General features: G+C 40.3%; 1 protein-coding gene and 1 pseudogene across 1 annotated transcript; one reads left to right on the forward strand and one right to left on the reverse strand.

Annotated features, from left to right (window-relative positions):
- The first annotated feature begins 53 nt into the window (after positions 1 to 53).
- On the forward strand, positions 54 to 16,261 carry LOC126404857 (NACHT, LRR and PYD domains-containing protein 12-like). Its single transcript, XM_050068212.1, has 10 exons — positions 54 to 115; positions 6,439 to 6,724; positions 6,818 to 6,910; positions 8,696 to 10,565; positions 12,208 to 12,381; positions 12,594 to 12,767; positions 13,562 to 13,735; positions 14,550 to 14,723; positions 14,849 to 14,895; positions 15,370 to 16,261. The coding sequence occupies exons 2-10, from the start codon at positions 6,445 to 6,447 to the stop codon at positions 15,948 to 15,950; spliced, it is 3,567 nt and encodes a 1,188-aa protein (XP_049924169.1). The 5' UTR covers positions 54 to 115; positions 6,439 to 6,444; the 3' UTR covers positions 15,951 to 16,261.
- Positions 11,799 to 11,966, reverse strand: LOC126406193 (uncharacterized; annotated as a pseudogene).
- Positions 16,262 to 18,564: the final 2,303 nt, after the last annotated feature.

Below are 18,564 nucleotides of genomic sequence, written 5' to 3' on the forward strand. Positions count from 1 at the left end.
ATGTGACAGCAGAATCAGATTACATCAATACAGACACAGAGGACTGAAGCACAATCAGCAATGTTTCCTGAGCATTTCCTCTCCAGATGAAGAATGAAAATCTCTTCAAATTGATGTGAGTTGTTCATGTTTAATGAGCTAAATATTGCTATTTATTCTACAGTTATACATAAGAATGACTTCAAGGGCAGGTGTATATCTAAATATTCATTTTTTTAAGTAGTGGTTTTGGGGTCCAGAACCTTTTTTGAATCCCTTTTGCATGTTACTCTCAGTGTTACAAGAATGAGACAGACAAGTTGCCACATGTCACAGTATTGCTAAGATGTGGGAAAATCCTCCTATTAAACATTCAGGCTTTATTTAATTCCAGAACCTCAGTGCAAAGTCAGATATGAGTGTAGACTTAAGGTAATACATAAGCAAACACAAATGGTGATAGTTAACAGTAGAAATACATCTTGAGAGTAAAAACATGTTTAAGGCTGTATGAGACAATGTGAAATCTATTTATGTAGATTTTTTAGTTCAGACTCTGTAAAGTGAGTGTAGTTCCCTTCGATTTACTTCCCTAAATGTAAATTCTGTCATAAAACTAAGCAGGAACTAACACCTCTAAGGAACATACCAGAGACTGTGTTCCTTATTTCATGCAAACCCAACAAAAGGGCTCCCCCAACCCGGGGTTCAAACTCAATCTTCAGTCTTATGTCAGAATCCAGGATTACCTCAAGGTTTTTGACCTGATACTTGGTATGAAGAACTAATGACCACAGGTGTAGGGACAGTGGCTCTCTCTGGGCTTTTGCCCCAAATATTATGATGTCAGTCTCGTCGTCATCAACCTGAAGGAAGTTGTGAGTCATCCGTACAAAATGTCATATAAACAATCCATTAATCTATCAGTGGGGCTGAAATCATCTAGGGATACTCAGCTGTATAGTTGGGTGTCATCAGCGTAGCTATGAGGCTAAAAAGGAGGGCACCTAAAAACAACCTTGATGGACCCTACGGGTTGTGTCTGATTTCTCTGAGGAGAAGTCGCCAAGAGAGACAAAGAACTCCCAGCCAGCCAGGTACCTATTTACCTGTTCTGAAACAACTTTTTCTATAATCTTCCCTAAGAATGGGAGATTTGAAATGGGTCGGTAGTTGCTAAAAACTGTAATGTTTTTGAGAATTGGTCTAACCATGCAAGTCTTTAAAGCAGCAAGGAAGGGGCCTTTGGACAAAGAGTGATTAAAGCAGCTGTGCGGAACTTTACATTTTCGTTGATTATAGTGCCCCCTTTGGTCGAAGCGGTATGACACCCACAGCCTGGTATCATAAAATTCCGACTGCAGCCGGCATTCGGCTTCACTTGTAAAATCTCGACTGCAACCGGCAATTACTGCATTCATGACTTCCGCTGTGTCCGACCCGACCGAGGCTACGCTAAACAATGCTTAATAAATCCAGTTAAAAACAGGTTTAAAGTATGGGGTATGGGGTCAAGGGAGCACAAAGAAGGTTTTAACTCAGAGACCAGTTTTCTTTTTCTTGTCTTAAGAGTATTTTTGGGGCTTTTTGCTTCTAATTGATAGGACAGTACTTAGTGTGAGGCCCCTTTTCCAATCACCTCTATATTCACCAGAGTAAAAGACTGAATACTCCCAAACCTTATACTTTTTAACGCCGGTCATGTGCAAGTGCCACTGGGTTCCAATTGATGTCACTTCTTCATACAAAAAATCCCATCACTGAGTTATGATATGACTCATACTCAATTTCTTCATGTAAATATGAAGAAATTGTAGGACTGATGTAAACTTATGTATTTATTCCAATTTTGCAGTATCAAAAAATGTTCCAATAACAAGTTGTTTTCAGTCAGTTTTTTAACTATGCTGCAATGCATTATAGCATGCATTACATTTACAATGTTAATTGGTGAAATTAATTTGCTGTTATTATGCTGTATCAAACGGCTTCATGTCAATACATTTTTAAGGCACATATTTTAATTTTGACTCATGAATGCCTAATAATCTATGGACTTTGTTCACATTAGTAGTGACATTTGTAAATTTGGCAACATTGTCACAAAATCTTCTTAAACATATTATTTTCTTGATTAGAGGCATGTTACAACAGTTTTTAAAAACAGGGAAAAAATTTAAATCAATATCAATGCGTACATTTCAGAGGGTTAAAAATCTCTTGATGCCCGCTGTGCCATTGTTTTCCTATGGAAGCTGGTGTTAACGCTGATGTCGGGCTCGTCTTCGGCATTGCGCTGTGGGCTTCACCGGCGTTTTGACACGACGCTGAAAGTTCAATTTTGTTGAACTTAGACCCCTTTTGACGCTGACCTTTCCGTGTAGAGCCAATGATTTTACAGTAGAACCCAGGCGGGGGGTGGAGCAAAGATGGGGCGCGGAAAAATTTAAAGACCCGACTGCAAGATGGAGGAGGGATCAGCATTGGGTCAAGCCAACGGCGAGCGCTGCGGCGTCAGCAAATCAGCAATCATGTGTAAGCGCCTTTATGATTTTGCAACATTGGAACAAAGCCCTCCAAATCATGTTCTTTTCTTTCTTTTTCTTTTCCTGAAGCAAGACACTACAGTTGAGACCATAGTCTTAAAAGGGTAACCAGCTTTGTATCATAACAATCTCAATCATTCAATCAATCAATCAATCAATCAATCAATTTTTATTGAACATGTTAAAACAAAATAAAAACAAAATCAAGGCAGAATAAGGAATAAAGCCTACACACAAATAAAAACAACAACAACAACCAAAAAAACAAACAAACCTGTAATCAACAGGCAACAAGGCCTTATCAGTTTGGAAAACAATACATCTGCCTGTATTCAATTTATCACCCAAACATCATGTCCAAAAGGGATAGGAAGAAGTTATAAGAAACTTTTCTAGTCCTACCCCCTTGTCCATCTGCTTTAGTATTTAGTGCAAAAAACAAACAAACAAACAAACAAACAAAAAACTAATAAAGTTTACCTAAGAAATGCTTTTCCTCGTGCAAGTCCATTTAGACATGAGTGCAATAACCAAGATCATTTTCCTGTAGGCCTACCAACAACAGCCCATACCAACCAAGAAGACTACAAAAAACAACAAGACAAAACAAAAACAAGACATAAGCCATTACTGTTCCATCTCATATGCTTGCAGTATCTTCATTTTGTACAGTCTCTTCAGTTTGGATATATTATTACATGCTTTCAACTCATCGCTACAATCATTCCACAGAGTAACTCCCCTGACTGTAACACTATAATATTTCATATCCTGACTGGTGGTTTCTTGAACATGAAGCTTCCCCTCAAATTTTATGCACTCTCTCTTATTTGGAACAACCCTTGGATACCAGCTGGTAGATGGCAGTTTTTAACCTTGTACATAAATTGAATTGTTTTGAAGTCAATTAAATCTCTAAATTTTAATGTTTTCAATTTAATAAAAAGTGGATTTGTCGGCTCTCTATATTTTGTTTTATTTACAATTCGTATAGCTCTTTTTTGCAGGATGAATATTTGGTCAATGTTTGTCTGAGTGTCTGAGTATTATGTGTAAATGAACTACAGTAAGCTTCCCTTGATGGAACCAGTGCTGAGATCTCCCTGCTCCACTCCTAGTTTTGCTGGCTCTGGGGCTGTTGCTTGAACTTCAGGCTGTACTTCCATAATTTTGTATTGCCTGTCACCCATGCCGCCACCACAGACAAAAGTGTTGTGTCTGAAATCAGATACTTCTGAGTACACTCACAAGCAGCACACTGCATTCACTATGTACTTACTTGTGTAGTGTGCAAATTTTTTAAAAGGTAGTGTTGTCTCAAATCAAACACAGCTGTTGTGCACTTAACATAAATGATTTGACAGCATTCCTTCTTCTCACATATTGTGGAGCATTATCACCAAAATCTGACAACAACTGTCACTTGCCAAAATAGGCTATATGTTTTCTATATCTGCTTGTTTGCTCACTTGTCGTCTGTATTTATTGTTTAATGTATTTATTGTATTAAAGTGTACGTGCTTTCATGGCACATTATGAATGTTGTGGCTGATACCGGCTGGCTCTATCACTAGCTGAACTACTGAGTTAATGGTAGTGCTGCATTTTGCAATAATTCACAACTTGTCAAGCATCTGTCCACAAATCTAATACAAAAAAATCGTCTACAGTGAAGACAACAATTTAACATACCTCAATACCAAACATAATGTAAGTTATGTTCCTAGACTGTTTAGTTTACACCACAACACGGCTTGCTAGCTAATGTTAGTTTAGTTTAGTTTAGTTTAGTTGTTTGCATTATTGTTTGCTGTACCAAAGTATTACAGAACCAACCCAACAAACCTGATGGTTGGGGTTCCCAGTAGCTCAGTGGGTAGAGCGGGAGTACAGAGGCAATGTCCTTCCCGCAGCAGCCATGGGTTTGCTTTCAGCCCTTTGCTGAATGTCATCCCCCTTCACACTTAATTAGTTGGCTGACATGTCATATGTTTGAAATGTGTTTGTGGTCCCCTTTCTGCTATGTAGTGTCCAACATTGCAAACTCAACTTTTTGACTGTTATGAGTAAACCATCCAGGTACTTTACAGCGTACTGCATTTTGCCATATTTTTATAGATTTATGATATTGTCTAGACACCAGATGCAGAGATGGTGTCTATTCATTCCAATGCAGTTTCATCTGGTGCATATAAAAAGTTTCTAGCTTCCAGCTTTACCTCTGTGGAATATGGCACACTGAATATATGCAGCAGTGTTTCTCCCGCTGGCCTCACCTGCAAGTTCCACAAAAACTAGAGCATGTAGGCGGGCTTTTCAAGCATGGGAATACTTGTTCAAAATTGCCAATAACCTCCTTTTCCATTCTTTCGCGTACACTGATGTCACGTTCTACTTGTGCATTATCCACCATTGTGTTGGTGGTGCAAACAATTGGTGGCTATTGGTGTTAAGATCGCCAAGATCGATTGCTAATCACTGTGGAATATTGCTATTTTCTTAGGTGACAGTGCGTAACTATGAAATGGTGTAGTGCAGGAGCTGCTGAACCCTTGTTTCATGAAAAATGAAGATGGGGGCTCCAAATTTTCATTTTTCATTTTTTTGAGACAGTTGTGCTAAAAATTATCTGCTAAATGAGCCCCTTTTAGGGCAAACAATCATAAGTGAGGAAAAATAGGAGCATGCTATGGTTTGGCACAGTTTACAATACATTGAAATTCACTTAACTTGTGTAAAACAGGCCTAACTATAACATAGTCTTAATGTTTTGCACAATCTACATTTATAGGTCAGTTGAATCATTTTATTGCTCCATGCTTTCTATTTCTTTGGTTTTAAAACAAAGCTTCTAACAAACAGAGAGATCACTTATGGCACTTAACACAATGATGATTTTTAGCTGCAATGTGCAAAGTTTATTTTATCTACGCAGTGATAGCTGACAGTGTGGCTGATTCCATCACTGCAGCTTAGAATAACATGAGGAATCTGTATGATGATAACTGTAAATAAAAGTGAAAGAAAAAATAACACTTGGCTCCCGTGATTATAAATGCAGCATTTCAGTCAGATAAAGTCAGCAGAAACAGTCTTGCATTACTCTATGTGTTTTTATGTGACATAGTAGTTCCTTAACTGAATTACTTTCACTGTAGAGCAGGCATCAGGAGTGTCTATATGGTAAACATAAATGTTTCTGAATTCAACTGGTGGCCTTAATGAATTTTTTTCATGATTCAACCCATCACCAGGCAATCTGTACTGACAATTCTTCAGTCCACAAAGCCTCAACTTCTGTTTATAGCAAGCTACAGCACGCGGCCACCAGAAAATACAGTCACTCTCCGCCCAGGCAGCGCTTTAACACTGTTCAAATTAGTCTGCACTGACTTTGAAAGAGACACAGAATAAGTAAGAGATATATAAAGAAGTTACCACCGTGACATTTCCACTTGCCTCCATGCTGCTTTCTACTGTTTACTAACCTCTTTTCCAGCCTGTCGGTGACATTAAACTTGACACACTAGTAAAAACACACACACACACACACACACACACACACACACAGAAAGGCATAAGGTCTACTGGCAAGGGGAAAGAAGTCTATCGCCTATTTTTAGCAGGTTTTCCCATGTTTCTGTGATTTTTATAATAGATGGGACAAAACATTCCAGTGTTTTGTTGCTTAAAATAAAGAGAAGAATAATATTTCCACTTGACAATGCTACAACCAAAGAAAAGTCAGCAAGTTCTTGAGCAAAATAAAATCCCTGGAAGTCCCTGGCAGCCGACCTTTCACCTTTGACTATCCAATGACAATCAACAACATTTAAAACATTGCAGTCCAATGCCAGCAATTCTCTTTTGAACATCTTGTTGCTGGAGGTAAAAACATCCTCTGATTTCCCAGGAACCAATGATGACGGCAGTTACAGAGCTGCTGTTGGAAACACTGGATGATCTGGGAGAGGATGAGCTAAAGATCTTCAAGTGGTTCCTGCAGCAGGCTGAAATCCTGGAAGATTTCCCTGCCATCCCAAGGAGCCATCTGGAAAAGGCTGACAAGCTGGACACACTGGACCTGATAGTGCAGACCTACAATGAACAGTCTGTGGAGGTGACCAAGAAAGTGTTGACAAAGATCAACAGGAATGACCTGGTGCAAAATTTGTCCAATGTCAGCTTGAGGCCCAAACGTAAGTCATCAATGATATGATGACTCATCATATCTGTAATGTGACAAAAATGAAGTCCTGGTTTGTATGAACTGAATCTCTTATGTCTCTCAGAAATTGTGCATGATGTTGGAGGAATTTTGGAGAGCAGCGGTGCACCTTCTGCCTCTCTTCCTTCCCCTCATACCAACAGCAGTCAGACTGAAGGTAAAGTTTCTCTCAGTTTCCCTCTCTGGCTGTCCTTTTCATCAACCTGCTTGTTTTGTTGATCTCAAAGCCATATAAGTTTAATTAAACCCTTTGTTTTACTGTATATCATCCACCCTAGAAACACTGATTTAATTTGGAGTTGTAGCGGCTCTGTGGCAACATTTTACCACAGTAATTGTAGTGTTTGCATGCCACAAGTTAAGAGTCGTAAGTGTATGATTGTTGAGTTGGGATGCATTGAATAACTTGAGTGGACATTATAAAAATATTTCCTTGAAAAAGTTAAAGTTAACAAATGAAAACAACCTATCGTTAACTACACAGCACTCACTGAGTGTATCCTCACATCGGCTGCACAATTTTCAATTTGTCATTTTAATGCAAGACAATGTTTAGAATTTTTTAACTTGCATCTGAATCTGGATCTACACGTTTAAGTTAAAGACATTAACGATTCTGGAAATATACTCTTTATCTTTCCAAGAGTTGGATGAGAAGGTCAAGGCCACTCTCATGTCTTTGTGTTAAATAGGGAGCTAGAGAGAGAAGTGATTAGATTGGTACAATGAAAATGGTAGGTGTATTTTTGAACTTGGGCCAAAACCAAGTAAGCTGCTACCCCCTGCTTGTAGTCTTTATGCTAAGCTAGGCTATTTGCCTCCAGGCTCTTGCCCCATGCTTAATTCAAAGACATGAGATTAGTATCAATCTTGTCATGTCACTTTGTTAAAGCGAGCAAATAAGTGTTTTTTTTCTTCCCAAACTGTTGTACCATTCTTTCAAGAAAGTACAACACTTATCAAATGGCAGAAAGGTTAATTGTAAGAAATACTTTTAAAAAAGCTGCAGCTGGTTCAGGATCTGCACCAAAAACTTTTCACTGGCTCCCAGGCCCATACTATTGAACCAGTTTTATTAAAATCTGTCTTTGAGATATCCTGCTTACTGAGAAACAAGCAAACATGACCAAAAATTTCATGGACTTGGTGGGAGTAATTGCCCCCTCACAAAGCCCCACCCTTTATTGTAAGCCATTAATACTTTGTCAACCTGTCAGAGCTAGCATGGAAGGATAATTCAGCAGTAAATTAGCGGCTGTGTGCATTAGCTGCTAATGTACTGCTGACTAATTGCTCACAACTTGCACCAATGGCTGACACTACTCCAGTGAGCGTGTTTTTGCTGGGTAGCAAAACATCCTGGCGCAGACTATTTACTGGAGTTTGGAAGGGTTTTTTTTAGCCTTTACAAAACCAAAAACACAAGTGAAAGGAATGGATTAAGCTGTGTGTTGTTCTAGTGTGAGCTTCAAACATTAGCTTGTCTGGCACTAATTATATCTTATCTAAAGTAGTAACCTTGCATTATTTCCAAAGGCAAAGGGCAAAGCTAACTCCATTATTTTGTGGGGTTACATGTTAGAAAAATACCTGTCCAGGATTGGAACATTCATCTTGTGGGAGCCAAGATGCTACTAAATCAAAGTTACATTAGCAGTCCTTTTTGATCCTTTGTTGCCTGTTACCCACCTACCTGGCCTACTGCCTAATTTAGACTCTTGCCTTTTGCCTGCTTCCAGCCTGATCAAGTCTGCCTTCCTTTGTTTGCCTGCCTGTATGTCTATTGATACTCTTGCTACGATAAACCACTGAATTCACACTGCTGCCTCAACTGTCTGCATTTGGGTCCTTCCCTTGTTGCCACTCTCCCTAACCCATGTGACAGAATCTGTTCACAGACTGATAACTTTGTTTTTAACCCATGTTAATTTGATCTGCATAGATCTGCTGGAACCAGACCCTGACCCTTCAGAGCTCATTGCATTAAACAGATGCACACTCCAATCACATCTCCAGAACAGGTTTATGTGTGCACAAGAAGGGTGGACGGAAAGGATGGATAAAAAACACCTAGCTGACGTCTACATAGAGCTCTACATCACAAATGGGAGTGGTGTAAACATCAACAGGCAGCATGAGGTCAGGCATATTGAGATGGCATCAAGAGAACCAGGGGCAACAGAGCAACCAATCCAACCCAGTGATATCTTTACACACCCCTCTGGGAAAAACACACCTGTAAGAACAGTGCTGACCAGTGGGATTGCAGGAATTGGCAAAACGTTCCTTGTACACAAATTCATCCTGGACTGGGCTGAAGGAAGAGCCAATCAAGATGTGCATCTCACATTCCCCTTCACTTTCCGCCAGCTGAATTTACTCAAGGGCAGGAGGTTTCGTTTTGCTGAGCTCATTCACAAATGTATCAGGGAAACCAAAGACATCAGTGAGGAGGATCTTAATGACATTTTCGCTAAACTACAGGCTTCAGGAAACACCAACTATGACAAGAGTAAATTCAAACTTCTTTTTGTGCTTGATGGGCTGGATGAAAGCCGATTTCAATTCGACTTCACTGCTGACATAAATGCCACTATTGATGTGACACAGGCAGTTAGAGTAGATGCCCTGTTGACTAGCCTCATCAAGGGGGACCTGCTACCTTCTGCTCGCCTCTGGATAACCACACGACCAGCAGCAGCTAGCCAGATCCCTCTTGATTTCATTGACATAATGACAGAGGTGAGAGGGTTCACTGATGCACAGAAGGAAGAGTACTTCAGGAGGAGATTCAGAGATGAGGAGCTTTGTGGCAGAATCCTCTCCCACATCAAGACATCACGAAGCCTCCACATCATGTGCCACATCCCGGTCTTCTGCTGGATTACTGCTACAGTTCTGGAGGACATCTTGAAAATGAGTGACAAAGAAGAGCTGCCCAAAACCCTGACTGAGTTGTACATAGAATTCTTGTTGTTTCAGATCAGACAGACAAAAGAGAAGTATGGCACAGAGAAGAGCATTGAGTATATTCAGTTGCTAGCAAAACTTGCTTTTCTCCAACTGGAAAAGGGGAACCTGATCTTCTACGAAAAAGATCTCAAAGAGAGTGGCATTGACTTCAACAAAGCCTCGGTGTACTCAGGAGTGTTCACGCAGATCTTTAAAAAGGAGCACCGCTGGAAGAAGGACAAAGAGGAGGATAAGATGTTCAGCTTTGTCCATCTTAGTATTCAAGAGTTCTTGGCTGCTGTTTATGTGGTACAGTCACTCATTAACAAAAACAAAAATGTAATGGTGCAACAACAGCTCAAGTTCAAAAGTGTCCAGATGCTTTTTAAGAAACCCTCTATGGCAGAGGTCCAAAGAATGGCTATTAACAAGGCCTTAAAGAGTCCAGATGGACATCTGGACTTGTTCCTCCGCTTCCTCCTGGGTCTCTCCCTAGAAACCAGCCAGGATAGCTTACAAGGCCTCCTGAAACAGACAATAAGCACATCAAAGGACAATCAGAAAACAGTGCAGTACATCAAGGAAAAGATCCGTGAGAATCCGTCTCCAGAGAGATGCATTAACCTTTTCCACTGTCTGAATGAGCTCAATGATCATTCCCTAGTGGAGGAGATCCAGCAGTACTTGAGTTCAGGAAGTCTCTCCACAGCCAAAGTCTCTCCTGCTCAGTGGTCAGCTCTAGTCTTCATTTTGCTGTCATCAGGAAAAGACCTGGATGTGTTTGACCTCAGGAAGTACTCTGCTTCAGAGGAAGGTCTCCTGCGGCTGCTCCCCGTAGTCAAGAACTCGAATGTATTCTTGTAGGTGCATAGACATTATATTTAACTTTATGAAATGAGTGATTTTCCTAATTCATTTGATCACTTTTTAAGCCTGTAAAGTCTAAATGCAATAATAATATGCCATTACAGTACTGACTGAGTCACAGTTCATCTTGTCAGGTAACAGACCTTTTCACATCAGACATTTTGACTTTTCGTAGCAGGAAAAGTACAGGTGAAAAACATTTCATTAACAATGCCTCAGTTCCATCAGGTGTCTCAATAAGCTACCAGCTTTGTATAAAAACAATGTGGGTAGTATGTGCAAATGAACTGTGGTAAACTTCCCTCCATCTGACTGGTGACCTAGACCCTCCCTGCTCCCCCCGGCAAAAATGATGCAAAACTCATCATCTGGCGGAGTTTTGCGGGCTCTCCTGGGCTGTCGCTTGAACAACAGGCTGTATTTCACATGTAAAGCAGCATATCAAGGAGCATTTATTGGTCCGGTGCAGCACAGTGCATTTTGGTAGTTGTAGGTTTTCTACCTCTTGGACAAAAGCGATTTCCACAGCCCTGTTTCCTCTGTTTTCTCTGGTCACATAACTTGAATTTCAAAAGTACTGTGTCTTGCAACTGCACTGACAGCTTATTATGAAAAGACCATCTTTCCAGCTGTGAAATGCTTCCTTATTAACATTTGTAGTCTGATATGGCATACAAATTTGACCAATTTTTAGCAACAGTAACAAGCTAAGATGCTGTTAACCAGGAAGTACTCGTTTAAGGACATGGGGACTTTATTATCATGTATCATGTTAATTATTATATTATCTCAGCATTTTACACAGGGCAATTAGGTGTGACAGACTGTTCCTCAGATTAAAAAGTGCATTCCTAGCTTTGAGTATGGAGCAAGGAAATTAGAGTTACAAAATAAACAGATCACAAGGCTTTTAGATGTGTTGCATTATTTGGCTTTATAATTTGGCTTTTGCGCAGCCTTGTTCAGGCATTGAAATAAACAGTTTTGAGCAGTTTTAGACTTGAACAGTAACCCCCTAACCCATAGCAGCATATATATATATATATATATATATATATATATATATATACACACACACTTTATCAATCGCCCTGAGGGGGGATTCAATTTTTTTTTACATTTTTTTCACTCTTTTTGTCATTAACACACAGGTCCGAAAGAGACACACATGCACAAACAGGACCTTGGTCGGGTGCCCCTTGCTCAAGGGCACCTCGGCAGTGCCCAGGAGGTGAACTGACACCTCTCCTGGAGTGGGCGGAGCAAGCCCCTTGTCCATCTCCCTGTTCCAAAAATCAATTTGATATATGGTCCCCGGGTAGGGGACGTATCAGATATTAAACTGATAAGAACAGATACTACATTTGATCTTAGCCAAAAGGCCGAGAAGCGGTTCTGGGTCTACCCCTGGGCCTCCTGCCAATGAGTTGAACACATCTAACAGGAGGCACCATTGAGGAGCATACCAAACAACAGCTCACGTCTCAGGAGTGTATGACAGTGAACAAGCATGCACAGTCCCAGCTTTCATTTACACCTGTGCTCTTCCTGCTATTACATGACAAGATGTCTGCAGTGAAAAAGGTCTATCATTGTTTGTGGCTAACATTACGTTTCTCAATGATTCTTCTTTAGAGTAAGTGGCTGCAACCTCTCAGAGAGAAGCTGTGAAGCTCTGGTCTCAGTTCTCAGCTCCCAGTCCTCCAATCTAAGGGAGCTGGACCTGAGTAACAACAACCTGCAGGATTCAGGAGTGGAGCTGCTTTCTTCGGGACTGGAGAGTCCACACTGTGTACTGGAAACTCTCAGGTCAGATCACCTCGATTTTATAATTGAATGAATGAATAACCATTTGTAATTTGTAATTTGTAATTCACTCGTCTCTTTTGTGATGATGTCTTAGCATAATTTTACTAAAGTAAAAGATATATTATGTATGTAATTGTGTGTCTGCCCATATTGGTATAGCGGTTTGAAGCTAATCTTATTTTAAGACAATTTTGTTTCTGATTCCTATTCAGACTGAGTGGCTGTAAGCTGTCCTGGAGAAGCTGTAAAGCTCTGGCTTCAGTTCTCAGCTCCCAGTTCTCCAGTCTGAGAGAGCTAGACCTGAGTAACAATGACCTGCAGGATTCAGGAGTGGAGCTGCTCTCCACCGGACTGATGAGTCCATGCTGTAAACTGGAAAGAGTCAGGTTAACATTCATGAAACTGCACATTTTAACAGTGAGCGTTGAATGAGTTTGGAAATATTAAAATATATTATAAGGCAAGAGGGTAAAGGAGGAATGTAAGGTAGCTGATTTAAAGGTGATGAAATCTAGTTTCACATTAGGGCATCAATGTGAACTAATCAATATGATAATCCCATAGTCTTTGTATAATTATTTGGTGATCAGTATCTAGCAATACCAGCCAGAGGTGATAGCAGCAGGACATAAAGGCTAGGGAGGGTTTATAATTACGTTTTCTACTTACAGTTCATTTTTGTCTGACACAGTATAATTAGAGGAAAATGTGTTAAGACTGAACTGTACATTTTGGGATTCTCTTTTGGATTATGTATTGATATGCATATGATAAAACAGGAGAAAAAAAAAACAAACAAACTTTTGTGCTAGTTAAAAATGTTTTTTTGCCATGGTGGCATGGTATGTCACCTGAGCATAAGTTAGCTCGTCTCTGTGGCAGTTTACAAGAACTATCTGGGTACATTTTAGCTCACTATTTTGCAATCATCGACCAACAGGACACAAAGGTAACATTAACATAACATCAACCAACACTGTCTAAAGGTACAAGCAGTGAAGCTTGGTAAATTTTGTATCCCAACTTATTTAAGTGAGAATTATCAAATGGGTGTGCTATTTGGGGTAGAGTTAAGCGATCAGGACACTACAGCATGACTGAGTTTTTTATATGTTTATGAACTATTTTGTTATGTTTTTCAGATTTTTCAAATTTGTCTTTTTTGTTCAAATTTCTTTAGGTTGAATGTGTGTAAGCTGTCAGAGAGAAGCTGTGCAGCTCTGGCCTCAGATCTCAGGTCCCAGTCCTCCAGTCTGAGAGAACTGGACCTCAGTAACAATGACCTGCAGGATTCAGGAGTGAAGCTCCTTTCTACTGGACTAGAGAGTCCACACTGTGTACTGGAAACTCTCAGGTCAGGAATCCTCACTGACTGTTTGATTATTTAAATCTTGCTTTATATGAAGCTATATATCAGGGAATACACCTACAAAATGTTCTACTCTCTTAGCTACATTCTGCATATTATCAAAATAGTTTTTATGTTTGTTGTCTCCAGTGTTGGGGTTGTCAGTGGTTTACTATTAATTGGTTAACCACCAAGAATGTTTTTGACTGGTTACTCATGTAGTTCTATAGGTTGATTTTGCCACTCTTTAGTTTACTGCACTGCGCACCATCCGGGTGTGGTGGGAGATAATTAGCCAGTAGTGCCACTCATTCAATGATTACTGCTAGTTACGCCGTCTGGACCCAAAAGCATTACTATTGTGACATTGTGCCTACTCTCCAGTCTCCCCTCCAGGTCGCCCCAGTGAGTAAACCCTCTTCAGCATTGTTTTTAGCTCTGTTAGTACTGTTAGCATTGTCAGTGCTAACATATTTAGTGCTAATGGAGTTTGTGGCGCTTAAGCTCACTGACTCAATGGAGCACCCAAGTAAAGGGAAAGGCCTCCTGTATATGACGGCATTTGTTGGTATTCTACATCCAGATGACATTGGCATGAGACATCTTGACATTAAATTTTGCTTACTCAACAACACAATTTAAAACCAACAAAATGTCAGTGTCAGCTGTCGTCAGTATTCTACATCAACTGATGCTGGCATTAAATGTTGTCCATGACATTGTGGGTGACCCTATGTCACAGCCAAAATTCAGCCAAATATCAACCTCAAAGATGTTGGTGACCAGCTGGGTTGACTGTGGCCGTCTCTTGTGTGTGTAGGCTGTCAGGCTGCCTGGTCACAGAGGACGGCTGTGTTTCTTTGGCCTCAGCTCTGAGCTCCAACCCATCCCATCTGAGAGAGCTGGACCTGAGCTACAATCATCCAGGAGACTCAGGAGTGCAGCTGTTGTCTGCTGGACTGGATGATCCACAGTGGAGACTGGAGACTCTCAGGTACAGCTTTTAAAAAACACATTTTCTCAGTCAGACTGATAAGCTGAGAAGTATTGTCTCATATTCAGCAAGCTTATGACTGATATTGCCTGTAAAAAGAAAATATGTTGTGTTTATTTCTCCAGTGTGGATCATATTGGAGCGTGCTGGTTGAAATCTGGTCCGAGGAAATGTAAGTGTGTATTCAGTTTGTCTCAAAAGGAAATGACAGAATCTTTTAATAATAAGTCTTCTGCATTCGATAATGGATAGAAGTTTTGTGTGAATGCTACCCTATGATACCTTTGGGAAGCAGGGCTTGGATCTGTTAGGGCTGTTGTTTTTTATTTAAAGTTTGAATGTGGGGAAATAAAATGGAACATTGTATCAGTACCAGTGGGAATAAAACCTAATGCAGACATTAGCAGTAAAGAGAGTTGGCATTTAACAGAATGATACATGAAATAAACACCCATGTATAATGTTATAAATATAGCAATATATTATGTTGTAGTGATATAATTGGTATTTACACTATGTCAAATCAGATTCTATGGTGATTTTATAATTAAAATTTGTTGTGGGGTGGACAAAATATCACCTTTTAAACATATTCCTCCCTCCTCCTCCTAACACCTTTGCAATTGTTTCCTTTTCTTCCCATCAGATGCCTTTGAAGTCACCCTGGACCCAAACACAGCAAACAAATACCTCTCCTTGTCTGAGGACAACAGAACAGTGACACTGGTAAGAAAGATGCAGTCGTATCCTTACCACCCAGAGAGATTCCGCCACTGGAAGCAGCTGCTGTGCACAAGTGGTCTGACTGGCCGCTGTTACTGGGAGGTGGAGAGAAAAGGGTGGGTGTCTGTGGGAGTGACTTACAGAGGAATCGGAAGGAGGGGGCAAGGTGCCGACTGCTGCATTGGTCTCAATGACACATCTTGGAACTTGTGCTGCTCTCGGGACCGTTACTCTGCCTTCAACAATAACAGAATGACAGCCATAAGTACAACCAACTCTGTTTCTGACAGAGTAGCAGTGTATCTGGACTGGCCTGCTGGTACTCTGTCCTTCTACAGAGTCTCCTCTGACACATTGATCCACCTCCACACATTCCACTGCACATTCACTGAACCCCTCTATCCTGCGTTTGGGTTTGAGTATCTGATTAGGTTTGACTCCACAGTGTCTCTGTGTCAAGTGAGGGAGGGAGAGTTGCCTCCTGGAGACAAACACTACTGCTGAAACAAGATCACACACACACACACACACACACACTAAAGACTTATTTCTTTGGATTTTCATGTCACAATACAAAACACAGTGTCAGTGTCCTAATGTACTCTGCATGGAGACAAATAAACAGTGGCTGTTCTCATGTACACACTTCTTCTTCGTCTATGGTGCCAACTCCAGCTTTCCTGTAACGACAGTTGTCACTCAAGATACAAGGAGCTCTGTGTGGGTGTGATCGCACTGAAAGGGACCAATCATGAGATGCCCTGTATCTCCCCTTGGATCCCACCCTAACTGTCATAAGTCATAAAAAGTGCAAAAGGAGAGTGGACATTGGTCAGGCCATCAAGAACATGACTCTACATACCCCTTTTACACCAACATGGAAATGGTTCTTTTGCAGCTCCCGCACCTAATTTTGAAATGTTCAGAGCATTTTTTTCCTTGACCTAAATGGCGAACTGGGACGATATTAATAGGTGTGTCATATTCTACAGGTTGGAAAGAGAGGATGAGAAGGCGCTAATCGAGAGACTGAGTGTGCAGTGGTCTCATTAACAATTGGTCTATTTGGGGGTAAAAATAAATAACATATTATAGCTGCTGCGCAGTGATTGGTTGGGTCCGGGCTATTTTTGGCAAATTTAGGCAATTCTGAGCAACAAACAGGAGAATAGGAAGACAAGACAGTTGACAATGTTCATTTTGGACCACTTGAGGCTTGAACCCACAACTTCTGGAACCAAAGACTGTCATCTATCGCTCTGAGCTAATTGGCAAGTGGCAATACAACAGTGGCTTCACAAATTTAGTAAGCCATTCACTGTTGTGCAGGCAGATTTGAAACCACTGTAAAAAATTCAGTTATCAAGACAAAAATCTGAAAATACACATATTGCAGCATGGAGATGTTGGTAATTTGTTTTTAAAAGTGATTGATTTGCTCCATAAGTGAATAACTGATGTTTAGCTATGTCATTATTGCATTGACTCCAATTGTTCACATGAAAGAAAAATTTAANCAGGTTTTTCTGCTTAATCCATCCATACAGCTGTCTTGAATTAGCGAGCTATCAGCCAATCAGAAAATAATATTTCTTGTTGCTGGGTCAGAAAAAAAGGTTTCTGCTGCAAACATGCACTTCACAATTATGTATGGATGCTTCAAGTGTGTGCACAGGTTGCAGACAAGCTGGAAGTGGAAGAATATGGTCAGGTAGCAATGCATAATCATTTCATGTATTATATCACTGAATTGAAAAACTATTTAGTGTTGGTTGTAAGTGTAAGGAGCCTTTATTAGATTAACACCCTATCTTTAAACACCTCAAAACCACTTGGCCCAAAGAGGCTCGGTTGGTCGACGGGGAATCTCGATGAGAAACGGGAGTGGGAGACTGTCGCGGGGAGGTCCCACGAAAGGCTCGAGGCAGTTGGAACATCTCGGTTTCGCTGTTGGTGATTCAGCCGCGGGTGTCGGCTTGGGAGGAGCCGCTTTCCATCCTTTCCTGTCTGAAGTTGCTGGAGTGGAGGTTAATGTTGGAAGGTAGGCCTAAGCGTTCAAAAGTCCTAAATTAATGCTTGCATAGTTTTGTAATTATTCTTAACGGATTGATTTTAAAGGTAGTAAGTACACAGAGTAAACCTAACCTAAAATCATAAAGTAAAACCTTGCTGGCAACCTGAAATCACTTTTTACTGGAAAATAATGTCAAGAACTGCAAGTTTTGGTCAGCAAACTAAACTTGGTTTCTGTTATAGTTACATATTGTCAGTTGCTACCACTATAGTAAACAGCACAGATAGCTAAATAACTGAAATTCAATTTCAGTCTAGAAGTTTCAAGAAGGTGCTTTCATGAATTTTTATGTGCAGGAAACAGCAGCGGAAAAGAAAAACAGAGCAAGCTGAGGAGAAAAAAAAGGTGAGGTCCTAATTATGAACTAAAGTGACTTTTGAAAGTCAGAACTGTGGAGGAGACATTAAGGTAAACAAAATGATAGCGTGCTATAGGCCTATTTAAAATTTTAAATACACCATTACAGCCTAATTTGAAGCTTGAACCTTCAAATGATATGACATGACATAAGAGATATGTCATCGTTTTCTTCAGGTAAAGCCTCTGAAACAGGCGTCCAGGATTCGATTTTTATAATACGGTTTTCATCGTTGTCTACCACACATTTTACATGAGACATATCAAGGATTAGCTCCTCAATTTCGTCCGGGTTTTCCTTTAACTCCATTTTGTTTTGTTGTTGTAGTTTGATTAAGGTGGCACCATTTATTTTATAGTCTTTTGTTCTCCCCACAGTTTCCTTTAATGACAGAGTGCCACTTAAGTTTTTGTTAAACATTTAAGTTTTTTGTTTTCTGTCACATCTCCTGTATTTGTCCTTTGGGTTGGAGTTCCCCAGTTGCTGTTTGTTACAAATGCTGCAACGTAGTTTATATTTTAATGTCTGCAGCAACAGGCTGTCCCATCAAGTTTGTAATGTTCTGATCTAAATCGATGTCCTCATGGTTGTTCGGCAGTGCAATGTTTTGGATCTCAGTGAAGGCTGATTGGGGAGTCGTCGTGAGTAAAAAATTGTCCCGCAAAATGTCTAGTTGACAGATGTGT

This window comes from Epinephelus moara, chromosome 18, assembly GCF_006386435.1.
Source record: "Epinephelus moara isolate mb chromosome 18, YSFRI_EMoa_1.0, whole genome shotgun sequence".
Classification (NCBI taxonomy): Eukaryota; Metazoa; Chordata; class Actinopteri; order Perciformes; family Serranidae; genus Epinephelus; species Epinephelus moara.

Coding starts and splice junctions, on each gene's coding strand:
- LOC126404857 (XM_050068212.1), top strand. CDS start 6,445: ATGATGACGGCAGTTACAGAGCTGCTGTTGGAAACACTGGATGATCTG. Junction 12,768..13,561: donor TGTAAACTGGAAAGAGTCAG/GTTAACATTCAT, acceptor AAATTTCTTTAG/GTTGAATGTGTGTAAGCTGT. Junction 13,736..14,549: donor TGTGTACTGGAAACTCTCAG/GTCAGGAATCCT, acceptor TTGTGTGTGTAG/GCTGTCAGGCTGCCTGGTCA.